General features: G+C 40.3%; 1 protein-coding gene across 8 annotated transcripts in view; it reads left to right on the top strand.

The window, feature by feature from the left end:
* The window catches only part of CRACR2A (calcium release activated channel regulator 2A), a 141,402-nt gene that overhangs the window by 43,748 nt on the left and 85,089 nt on the right, over positions 1 to 12,565 (top strand). For all 8 annotated transcript variants that reach the window (XM_021671346.2, XM_064377530.1, XM_021671348.2 and 5 more), the window contains one exon: positions 11,015 to 11,278. In XM_021671346.2, the coding sequence (XP_021527021.2) occupies positions 11,051 to 11,278 (228 nt within the window). In that variant the 5' untranslated portion in view covers positions 11,015 to 11,050. The remainder of the gene's footprint in view (positions 1 to 11,014; positions 11,279 to 12,565) is intronic.

Below are 12,565 nucleotides of genomic sequence, written 5' to 3' on the forward strand. Positions count from 1 at the left end.
GGGGGAGCAGGATGGGAGACAGGAGGAAGCCATACAGATTGAGATCTCAGCAAAGTTCCAGCCTCTGCCCCACAAAAGTGTTCAAAAGTGTAAATCGCAACTCAGAGTTTGTCCCAACTGGAGGCAGGAGTACTGGGCTTCCATAATTCCATACCCGTCAGTCATTGGCTAAGGGCTCTTTAGAGAGGTGGGGGAAACTTCCAGGCACTTCTGGTTCTGTCCATGTGGACAAAGTAGGTCAATAATTCAAGGGTCCACTTCCTAAGAGTTACAGGTTCAGAGAGTTAGAAGCAAAGGCACAGAGATGCTGAGGGAGGGTCCACAAAAAATATTCAAGGGTATCTGGGCGGAGCATCGATAACATTGCCTTGATAACAGATCTGCAGCCCTACCTTTGTCCAGGTACACCACACTGATCTCTTCTAAAATTCGTGGTCATATGCAACTTCCTTATCTATAAAGTGGGGATAGTGTTACTTTACTTGCTTGTATTACAGCATAATTGCAAAAACAAGACAAAAGGAGATCTGGTATATATAGAATTGTATAGACAACTATAAGAAAAGATGCTATGCCAAGCCAGGTATTATATTATGCCTTTCTCTTCCAGGCTGAGGGGATACATGAGCAATTGGTCCTCTTCAGGCACTTGTCTTGCAGGCATCAGCACTGACAGCCTTTGAAAAAAGCTTGTTCATGGGAAGAAAGCAGACACTTTTTTAATGTTGATAAATTTTGCAGCAGTTTCTTTAATATATACTAGATGCCTTGAAATACATCTAATTAACCACCAGCTATCATGCTGTGGCTGTGTTTGGCTTTGATGTTCTCTTTGGCTTCAGCAAGAAAATATTGGACAGCTAATCATAATAGGACTTAGTTCTTATAAAATGCCTTTTATCTTCAAAGTGGTTTACAACCACTAATTATTGAAGGAATTAGGGTGAACAGCAGCCATCTCACGGAGACCTCAAATCATTATCAAGGCTTTTAATGTATCTTATAATACAGCAAGAGAAGTGTGAAGGGGGCTGTTTAATAATAGTTGTCCAGACCCGGAAGAGTTATTTTACAGAGGTAGGAGACAGCTGTTCCCTGTCTCCCCTGAGGCTTGAACAAGAAAATTGGACCTAATCAGAGGAGGAAAGATTCTGGATGTCCAGCAGGCTGTAGAGTGGAAAGACTGCCCATTTCGAAGGCAATCAAATGCGCCTCCATCCACCTGCCCCTTTATATGGCTGGTGGGGCATATTTGCCTTCTTGGTGGCATGGGGTAGGGAAGAGAAAAGATCACACAAGGAAGTCTTGTCCAGCTGTGGGAGTCAAGGGTCGATTTTTGGGCCTCTTGATTCTTTCGTGTAATTTTTGTTTTTTTTGCTTTTTTTTAGTTTGTTTTATTAGAATGTAATCTGGGGTGGAGGAAGCCAATTTGATTTCAGTAATAATAATAATAGCTGACAGGCTGGGCATGGTGGCTCATGCCTGTAATCCCAGCATTTTGGGAGGCTGAGGTGAGTGGATCATTTGAGGTCGGGAGTTCAAGACCAGCCTGGCCAAGGTGGTGAAACCCTATCTCTACTAAAAATAATGCAGAAATTAGCTGGGCGTGGTGGCACACAACTGTAATCCCAGCTACTTGGGAAACTGAGGCAGGAGACTTGCTTGAATCCAGGAGCTGGAGGTTGCAGTGAGCTGAGATCGTGCTACTGCACTGTAGCCTGGGCAACGAAGCGAGACTCTGCTTAAAATAAATAAATAATAAATAAAAGCTGACAGACGTAAGGTGCTACCCTGACCCTTCATTTCACAGATGAGGGGAATGAAGTTCAGAGAGCTTAAGAAACTTGCCAGAGTCATACAGCTAACTCAGGCACTCTGGCCTTGGACTTTATGTTCTTATCCACCATAGCAAGAAGCCTATCAGAGAAGGGGTGGTATTTGTCCAAAGCCCCCTACTTCACTATGTGTCAAAGAAGTAACAGTCTCATATGGACCAGAGACATGTCTCGTTTCTGGCTGGGTTGGCTACTGTGCTAAGTGCTTTCCTCCTGAGCAGTGGGTGGTGAGAGGAGCCCTGTGAGATGCAGCTCAGCATTTTTTTCCTCACCGTCAAGAGTCCTTGCATCTGCCTTGTCTCATGCCCCCACTCGAGGGCCTGCCTGGGTCATGGGGTGTATAGAAGAGGCACAGGCATGAAGAACTGGTGGTCCCCCTGTGAAACCCCTCATTTTCCTCTGAGCACTAAGACAGATCTAATAATGGGTCCTGCTCTGTAACTTTAGGGTTGAGGGGATACATTCTAAAGAGGTATCAGCTACTATCACCTGTGCAAACAGTACTAGGGATGCAGAGATTCCCCTTTCCAGAAACATCAGCCACTCAATCTCTTTCTTGGTGAGAGCCAATAGATTGTTGGTAGGTTTAAACTGGTCACAGTGGGAATATTGACACTACAGAAATAGGCAGATGCTACACATCAGGGCTGCCCCCTACACCAACCCAGAAAATTGATTGTTAAATATTGTAGTGTCTTTTTTTTTTCTGACACCAAATGTATATCCTATAATTCAATTCAATTTTGACATTATCCAGAGTTAGTGCAGACCCCACAGTTTAAGGGCTCCGTCCCACAAGACTGCACCCACGTCAGATACTAATCCCAAGTCCTCCTGCCCCTCTGCAGTTTGACGAGACCCACCTATCTCTTTGCCTTTATCAGACATTGCCAGCTCAGAGTTAGTCATTGGAGCTTCCGGGTACTGCTGCATATGGAGGATTCCTCCCACTGAATCCTGGGTGATTGAAGAGATGTGAATGGATCCTGGAGATGCTTTTTGGGCTTTCGATTTCCTAACTCTGTGCTGCAGGAGAGATTCAAGGGAAATCGGGATGACTTAGCGGCTGCTTTCAGGTTTGCTGCTGGTGTGATGTGGAAGGAGATACCAGCTGTTCTCTATTTCCACTGAGCCCATAGTAAGGGGAAAATTAGCTTAGAACCCTTAGGAGGGATTTAGGTTTGATCTGTGAACTTTCTGATTGTAGCAGTTACTAAGCTGCTAGAATTACCTTCGATAGCTGGGAAATCTTCCTGGAAGTATTTAAGGGCTGGATAATTCCCATCTGTTCATAAAGACTTTTATGGAACCATTCTGGAGGGAGCAGAGTGGCCTGGAAACTCTCACAGAGTCAGGCAGATAAAAAGCATTTTCTCTTTTCTCCTTGTGATGGTCTTTTCCTTTTGCCTTTAGAATATACTCCACCATTTCCTCCTTTACAGATGTACTTACTGTCTGTTGGTCTAATGGAAAATCTGTGAGACAAAAAGCTATGTCTAGCCCTGAGATTAAGGCATCCTTGGGCTTCATCCAAATGGGAGACAACTGAGCTTATACAGGGCTTCCACTTTATTTGGAAATGAAAGGAGAAGCACTTTGACTGTTTTGTTTTCCACTGCTCTCGAGAAAGCCACAGATGCTTAGCAAAGATTGCAGGTCTAGCCAGGGGACACAGGGTAAGAGAAGAGGCTGAAGTCATGTTAGATCAGTGGTTTTCACAGGGGGCTCTGCCCTGATTCTTTATTTGTAGGGTTTATTTAGCTCCCTGCACAAACAGACCGAAAGTTTTCGTAGGGAAATTGCTTAATTTCAGCCATTTCCTGCTTGCCAGAGTTGAATGTAAAAGGCAGAATCAGGCTCCTGGGATGAATACAATGGACCAGGCTAGATTGTGAGTCCTGGGAGACAGAAGTTTCTGACCCAGACCCATTCTTCTTTTCTTTTTTCAAAATAGATATTTTGAGCTATTGACATATAATAAACTGCATTATATGTAAAGTGTACTATTTGATCAGTTTTAATATATATGGTATATATGTATATATGTGTGTGTATGAATAAATAAATAAGTCCTGGAAACTGTCATGGAATCATATATCATATTCATGAACTTAAGATAGCAGACATATCCACATCCCCCAAAATTTCCTCTTGCCCCTTGGCAATCCCTCCTTCTCACTCTTCCCTATTCTCACTTCTTTTCTTCTAACAGATGTTTTCATTTTTTAGTGTTTTATATAAATGAAATCATATAGTATGTGGCTTTTTTGTCTGACTTCTGTCACTCACATGATTATTTTGATATTTGTCGATTTTGTTGCTTAGGATCAACAGTTCATTTCCTTTAATTAAGAATAGCATTCCACAATTTGTTTATCCATTTACCTGTCAATGAATATTTGAGTTGTTGTTTTGGACTATTACAAATAAAAGTACTATGAACAGTCATGTATAATTCTTTGTATGTACACATGCTTTTCTTCTCTTGAGTAAATATTTAGGAGTAGAATGGCTGGATCATATGGGAAACATTTGTTTGACTTTCTATGAAACTGTCAAATGTTTTCCAAAGGAGTAATACTATTTTACATTTTTACTAGCAATATATAAGAGTTCCAGCTGCTCCACATCTTTGCCAAGACTTGGTATAATCTTTGCAATGTTAGCCATTCTAATAGGTGTGTCGTGATATTTCATGTGATTTTCAGTTGCATGTCTCTTATAACCAATGAGGGTGAACACCTTTTTATGTGGTTGTTATCCCTGTATCTTGTTTGGTGAAGTGCCTGTTCAAATGTTTTGCCCATTTTAAAAAGTGGGTTGTTTGTTTTCTTATTGAGTTTTGAAAGTTCTTTATATGTTCTAGATAAAAATCCTCTATTAGATATGTGTTTCGTAAATGCTTTGTCTCAGCCTATGGCTTGCTTTTCATTCACTTAAATGTTATCTTTCAAAGAGCAGACATTTCAAATTTTGATGAAGATCGATTTATTATCATATATTTTTTTCAAATGAATTGCACTATTGCTATTATACCCAAGAAACTTTTGCCCATGCTGAGGTCACAGAGATGTTTCCTTCTTGAAATTTTATGTTTTTAGGTTTTACATTTAGGCCTATGACACATTGTACATTATTTTTTTGTATATGGTACAATGTATGAATTAAAGTTCTTTTTGCAAATGGATATCCAATTGTTTCAGTAGCATTTTTTATGGAAAAAACTATGCTTTATCCTTTGAATTACCTTGCACCTTTGCCAAAAATCATTTATATACATGGGTCTATTTTTTGGCTTCTCTGTTCTATATTCTGTTCCATTTATCTATTTGTGTGTTTTATGCCAGTATCACTGTCTCGACTACTGTAGCTTTATAATAAGTCTTGAAATCAGGTAGTGTTTGTCTTCTAATTAATTTTGTTCTTCTTTTTCAAAGTTGTTTTGGCTATTCTAGGTCTTTCTCATTTTTGTATGAATTTTAGATTAGCTTATCAATTTCCACAAATAAGCCTGGTGGGATTTTGACTGGAATTGAGATGAATCTATTGAATTTAGGAAGAAATGTCACCTTAATAATATTGAGTCTCTCAATCCCTTGAACATGTCATATCTCTCCATTTTTAAGGTCTTCTTTGTATTCTCATTGATATTTTATAGTTTTCAATGTATAAGTATTATATATCCTTTGTCAGATATATTCCTATCTCATATTTTTATTTCATTCTAAATGATTTTTTTATTTCAATTTTAATTTTTTATTGCTAGCATAGATAAGTACAATTGATTATCATGTACTGAGTGTGTGTCCTGCAACCTTGTCAAATTCACTTATTAGTTAGTAGCTTTTTGTGAATTTCATCAGATTTTTTTTTATATAGGCAATTCTGCTGTCTGGGAATAAAGACAATTTAACTTCTTCCTTTCCAATCTGAATGTATTTTATTTCTTTTTCTTGCTTCATTGAACTAGCTAAATTCTCCAACATAATGTTGAATAGAAATGGTAAGAACAGACATTCATGTCTTTTTCTTGACCCTAGGGACAAAACATTTGGTTTTCACCCTTAAGTATGATGTTAGCTATTGTTGTTTTTGTAGATGCCCATTTTCATGTTGGGCCAGTTCCTTCCTATTCCTAGTTCTCTTAGTTTTTATCAGAAGCAGATTTTGTCAGATGCTTTTTCTGTATCTATTGAGATAATCAAAAGGTTTATCGTTTAAAATTTGCTAACATAGTGCTAATAATAAAATTTGCTAATAATATAATTACATGATTGATTTTCAAATGTTAAACCATTCTTGCATTTCTAGGATAAACCCTGGTTGGTCAGGATTACCTTTTTATATGGCATTGGACTCAAGCTGTTAAAATTTCCTAAAGCAGGTTTACATCTGTGTTCATAAGGGATATTGGCCTCTTTTTTTTCCATAATATCTTTGTTCAGTTTTGGTATCAGGGTAATGGTAGCCTCATATAATATGTTAGGAAGTATTTCCTACTCTTCAATTTTCTGAAAGCGTCTGTGTAGTATTGGTATTACTTCTTCTTTAATTATTTGATAGAATTCATCAATTTAGCTATGCGGACCTGAAGTTTTCTTGAGGGAAGATTTTTTTGTTTAACTATCAGGTCAATTTCTTTAGCAGATATAGAATTACTCATGTAATCTGTCTCTCCTTGAGTGAACTTTGGTATTTAGTGTCTTTCAAGGAATCTGTTCATCTCATCTAAATTGTCAAATTTGTTGGCATAAAGTAATTCATAATATTCTCTTATTAGCCTTCTAATGTCTATAGTATCTGTAGTGATATCACCTCTCACATTGCTGATATTTGTAATTTGTGTCTTCTCTCTTCATTGATCTTCTCAAGGAACCAGCTTTTAGTTTGTTGATTTTCTCCATTGCTTTTATGTTTTCTATTTCATTTTTTCTTCTCTAATCTTTATTATTTTTTTCTCCTTACTTCGGGTTTAATTTGTGTTTATTTTTCTAGTTTCTTAAGGTAAAATCTGAGGTCATTGATTTGAGACCTTTCTTCTTTCCGAGTATATATGATTAGTGCTATAAATTTTTTCCTTAGTACTGCTGACATATTGTGCTTTTTTCTCATTTAGCTTAATATACTTTTTCATTTCTCCTTTCCTTTTTTTCTTTGACCCATGGGTTGTTTAGAAGTGTGTTACTCTCTTTCCAAATACTTGGAGATTTTCCAGAGGTCTCTCTGTTATTGGTTCCTAATGTAATTCCATTGTGGTCAGAGTACATACTTTGTACAAATTGAATCCTTTTAAATTTATTAAGACTCATTTTATGACCCAGAATATGGAGTTTCTTGGTCAATATTCCATGTGTATTTGAAAAGTATATTTAGCTGTTGTTGGGTGGAGTGTTCTATAAATGCCAATTAAGTCAAGATTGTTGATAGTGTTCAAATCATCTGTATCCTTACTGATTGCTGTCTACTTGTTTTATAAATTATTGGGAGAGAAAGTTGTTGAAATCTTTGGATATCATAGTGTCTGCTATTTTTCCTTGCGGTTCAATCAGTTTTTCCTTTGTGTATTTTGAAGCTCTGTTATTAGACACATAAATGTTTAGCATTATTATAGCATATTGATGGATTGGCCTTTATGAAATGAATTTTGAATTCCCATTAATATTCTTCCTTCTGTAATCCATTTTGCCTGATATTAATATGCAATATTCTCTTAACTAATGTTAATGTATTATATCTTTTCCCAGCCTTTTACTTTTAACTGTTTGTGTCTTTATGTGTAAAGTATATTTCTTATAGGCAGGATACAGTTGGATTTCCTCAATGTAGCTAGTCTACAAAGCTGTACCTGTGTTTCCCCTCCCTGTGCCGTGAACTAAAAACTCTTTAGGCAATAAGACAGGGCAAACTTGGAGCTCATTTTGTTTCTTTCCTATCTCTCAGGAATAGAGCTTGAACTAGAGTAAGATGAGTGAAGCCCCAATAATAAAAAATTTAAGACAGAAATCACTATTGATGCACAACTTGGAGAGTGAATGCCTCCTTAGATTTTGTACCATAAGCAGCTGACTCTTAGGAAGGTCCTAATTCTCAGGTTTGTGTAAGTGCAGGGTTAGCTCATGAGTAAGTATCTTTTTAAATTCTGTACTGTAGGGGCTGAATTCACTCAGCTCACTGTAGGCCTGCTCCTGTTAAGGACCACCATCCTTCATTCCTGATGTCTAGTGTCTTGAAAACCATTTTTAAAATTATATTCTGTCTGGATTTTTGGTTTTTCAACTGGGAGGGTAAATCCAGCTTCTGATATTATATCTTTTCTGCAAACAGAAGTCTAGACTTACTCATTATAAGATAAAAATTCCACATGTAGAACTACCTGCCTGAAATAAAAATGCTTGCAGGCCCTCCTCTGAAGACTTCAGCAAAAGATTTGTCTTCCTTCATTCAGTGATCAGTGAGCACCTTCTATATACTATATTCTAGGCTAGAAACTGTGGTTAAAATCAAATAAGACTTGGTGCCTGCCTACCGGTTGCCCATAGCTGACTTCTCTAGAACAACTAGACTGGCTCTTTCATGTCATGCATCACCTGTTACCAGGTGGGCAGAGATAGAGGGAAAGTGGTCTAGGGAAGGTAGAGAGCCAGCAAGCCTCGGATCTGGAACTAATAAATCCTCTCTACTATTTCTTAGGCCCAGAGTGACTTGAGGGCTCACTTAAGGTCACACAGCTATTCAGAAGTAGTTGATTGTTAGGCCTCAGTTCAAAACATCTTCCCCAGTGTCAGTCACCATTATTGAAATCCCACCATTTAAGATTCTCAGAGACTCATTCATTAAGGACAAGGACCATGTCCTATTCACTATTTCATCTAACACTGTTTCTCAGTGTTAGCTCAGAACTTGCTGCATGGTAATCAGTAGATGCAAATAAATGAATGGATGAATGAATTAAAGACATTCCCTTTAAAATGATGACTATGCCTCTGGGAGATGATTTAGATCAGTTGGGGATGAGTACACTGTTAAGAGAAAGCATACAACTGGGTCCCAGGAAGGTAATGTGTTATAGCAGAAGACGTCTCTAACTGTGCTAGACCTTGATCCAAATTAACCTTTCCAAAATTCAGTTGCCTCATCTGTATGATGGGAATCCCAGTCATACTTACCATATAGCAGGATGTCAGGTTCAATAGGATGAAGTATGCTAGGGGCCTGGCAAGAGAAAGCAGTCAAGGAATGACAGATATTATTAACCTTGTCTCCTGGGAGTAGCAGGCGGGAGTAGGGTGGGGCCTATTGGGTGCAGAGACCTTGAAGACAGAGTCCTGGCAAGGTACCAGAAAGACAACAGCCTGTTCTGCTCATGTGGTATATTTACAGAAGCTCACGTCACCACCATCTTTATGCAAAAGCCCTTCCAAAGGCAGCACTCCATGCAGGTGGGCTGAACAATGCACATAAAAACCGTGGAGATGGCCCTGCCCCTTCAGGACGTGCATCCAAGGCAACTCCCTATGGGGAAGATAGAATAAAAATGTTAAATCTGCTTAGGATTAGGTGACGGTCAGTTCACACACATAGGGATGACAAGAAAGAGCATTTCCTGAGGATGGGGCTGGTCAGATGGGTCAGGGTGGGAGTTACATGTCCAGCCACGTAGAGCAAAAGGTGTGGTCTGGTCTGCTTTGTCAAGGCCCTATTACATAAAATTCATCCCTGTGGCCAGGAGCTCTTCCAGCTCTGGCCCACAGCTCTTGCCAAATCTGGTAAGTGGAAGATGTGCACTAAAATCAACAGATTTTAGATTGCTTTGGACATGGTTTAGCTGAGTCAGAGGCCTAAGGCCTGGTAATCAGAGAAACCTGCCTGGTGATTCACTTATTTTCCTCCTTTCTTACTCACATGGACACAGGAAATATGATCCAGGGCATCACCTTCTCCAGCTCCCCACAAAATGCATTGCAGTGCACATCTCTATTTTTAATTCTAAATGTGATCATGTATTTAAAATTTGGACCTATTCTACTTCCAAAAAGTCTTCAGATGGAAAAAATCCAAGGATGTTATTATTTCCTTTTATCCCATAGACTCAGTTTTTTATTAATAACATTTATAATTAATAACATTTTGTGATGTGGGACTTCACAGACTTACAGATGGTCAGAACTAGGAGGGACCTTAGAGACAAACAGGTCCAGTCTTCTCCTTAGACAGATAAGTGAGCTGAGGCCCAGACAGATACTGACTTGTTCAAGGTCATATAAGCAGCAGTGGAGTCCAGACTAGAAGCCAGGTTTCTGTATGCTGTCTTCCACATCACATTGTAAGAAACCCTCTGAAAATACTCCTTCAGAGTCGTTTAGAGCCTGATTGAGGTGTATGATCTGTGATTTGGTCTGGCTGAAAACAGCCTTGGACATCACCAAACCAGGCCTGGCAAATCCTGTACAACATGGATTGGGGCACGTTTTCTCCTACGTAAACTGCAGAGCTCACAGCTGTGGCAGAGGTCTATGACACTGGGTAAGAGCTCACCAAGAACTTGACTGCAAATGATGTAGGAGCAAGTGCACCTGGCTGAGGGGAGCTTTCCATCCTCGGCAATGCTGAGGAGTCGGGACGGTGTGGGATTAAGATCACACAAGTTATGCAAGCTTGGATATAAATCTCAGCTTTTGTACTGATTTGCTGCGTGATATTGAGCAAGTCACTCAACCATCTCTGAGCCTCAGTTTTCTCATTGCTAAAATGAAGATGATAATAGTTATCTCATAGAGATGTGAGAATTACATGAAAAAATGTATATAGAGGCCATGGCATGTTGTCTAAGTACACTCTCTGTAAATGGCAGCTGCTGTACGGGGACCTGTTTTGTTGTTGTTTGGTTGTTTAAATTGGGAGAAATTGTTTTCAGGCTTCCCCTATTCCATATCCTTTCAATCTGGAGATGTCTGTCTTCTCTCCACCCTCTTCCCTTCTCCCTTTGACGGGCTTGCTGATCTATTGATGATGGCATATTTTCCCCTTGTCCTGAGCTTTTGCTAGTTAAGAGGTGGTTGCTAAGAGATGCCTGGACACACTGGTGAGCGGCTCTGTGCTTCCCTCTCATCCCCTCTCGTTCTTTTCAGCCTCACTCCAACCCACCACACCCACTTCTCTCTCCCATCTTCCAAAAGCAGGTTCTGAAAAAGACTTCAAGAAACTGACTAAGCTGGATGGCCACTCCTGATGGAAGGGTAGTCTCCAGACCCCAGAGACCTGGTCAGGGGTCTGGCCAGAAGCCAAAGGGGAGTGGAGCCTGCCTGCATCCCCTGGACAGCCTGGAGCAGAGGGAGACTCAGGAGCAGGCGCCGGGCCAGCTAATCATGCTGAGGAAGGCACAGGAATTCTTTCAGACCTGTGATGCTGAAGGCAAAGGCTTCATCGCCAGGAGGGACATGCAGGTAAGCGGGGTCCCAGGTAGGCCTGCCCCCTGAGAATGCCAAATGTCTTCCTGTCTCGGGTTAGGGCTTGTACCATGGGAGGTGACATGCTTAACAGAAAAGATGCCATCAGTTCTGTTTTGGAAGGAGTGTCTGACCAAACTCTGCTAGGAGCCAGACTTCCTGGATTCGTTCTCTTTGCTATCAGACTCCAGGGTTGTTTCCTTCTCTGCCTTAGTAACTCACTGAGATTGTGGGAAATGATAATAGTGACATAAGGGACTTAAGTAAGACACAGGGAAGAGCCTTCTGAAACTGAAAGTAGAAAGGCATCAACTTGAGTTATAACAAAGTCATTCCTGCTGTCTGTGCCTTGGGAACAGGTACAGCGTCAGGTGTCACAACCTGGGAGGAAGGCATTTCTCATGTTTAATCCATCTCTCACCTTCAAACCCAAACATTGCACTAGGCCATGGTTCTCCAGAGAGATGGTGAGCTGAGCATCAGTGCACACATTGCGTAGTGCAGGGCCCGGCAGCCTTTTTATAAAGGTCCAGAGAATAAAGGTTTCCGGCTTTGTGGACCTTACAGTCTCTATCACAGCTACTCATCTCTGCCATTGCAGCACAAAAGCATCCATAGGCAATATGTGAAAAAATGAGGGTGCCGTGTCCCAATAAAACTTTATGGACCAGGAAGTGTGAATTTTATATAATTTCCATGTGTCACCAAATATTGTTCTTCTTTTGATATTTCTTTTCAACCGTTTAAAAATGTAAAAACCAGTCTTAGCTCACTAGCCGTACCAAGGTAGGGGACTGCTGGGTTAGCCCAGGGGCAGAGTTTGCCCACTCCTGGTCCGGTGCCTTTCTTTCTTTAGTTTCAAAAACTTCTCAGTGGCTGACTGAAGTCCCTTATGCTGTCATCAGGATTTCACTTGAACATGGGTGAATAAAACACAGACTCCACTAGAGTACTTTGAAAGCAGCTCTTTTCCCCTCAGTCTTTGTGTCACTCACTCTATCAGAGTAGTTTTTGAAAGGATGCATCCCTGTGCTGTGGGAGGCAGTGCAAAGTCTGGGTTCTCTTTCTTTAAGTCTAGTTTTTCAGAATATACCAAAGTTGGGCAATGAAATGTAGACCCTCATTCGGCTCAGCCCTATCTCTGCTCATGCGCGTGAGCTGTGAGGTGTGGAGGCTGAGAAAGGAGCCTTGTGACCCAAGATAAAGTGTGGCAGTTCTTTCTCTCCCTGGCCCCAAATGATGGTGCTTTTATGCTTCTCCAAGAGCTATTCCACTGTGCAACTA

The sequence above is a fragment of the Aotus nancymaae genome, unplaced genomic scaffold (assembly GCF_030222135.1).
Source record: "Aotus nancymaae isolate 86718 unplaced genomic scaffold, 86718_ANA_hifiasm-v0.15.2.pri h1tg000016l, whole genome shotgun sequence".
Lineage (NCBI taxonomy): Eukaryota > Metazoa > Chordata > Mammalia > Primates > Aotidae > Aotus > Aotus nancymaae.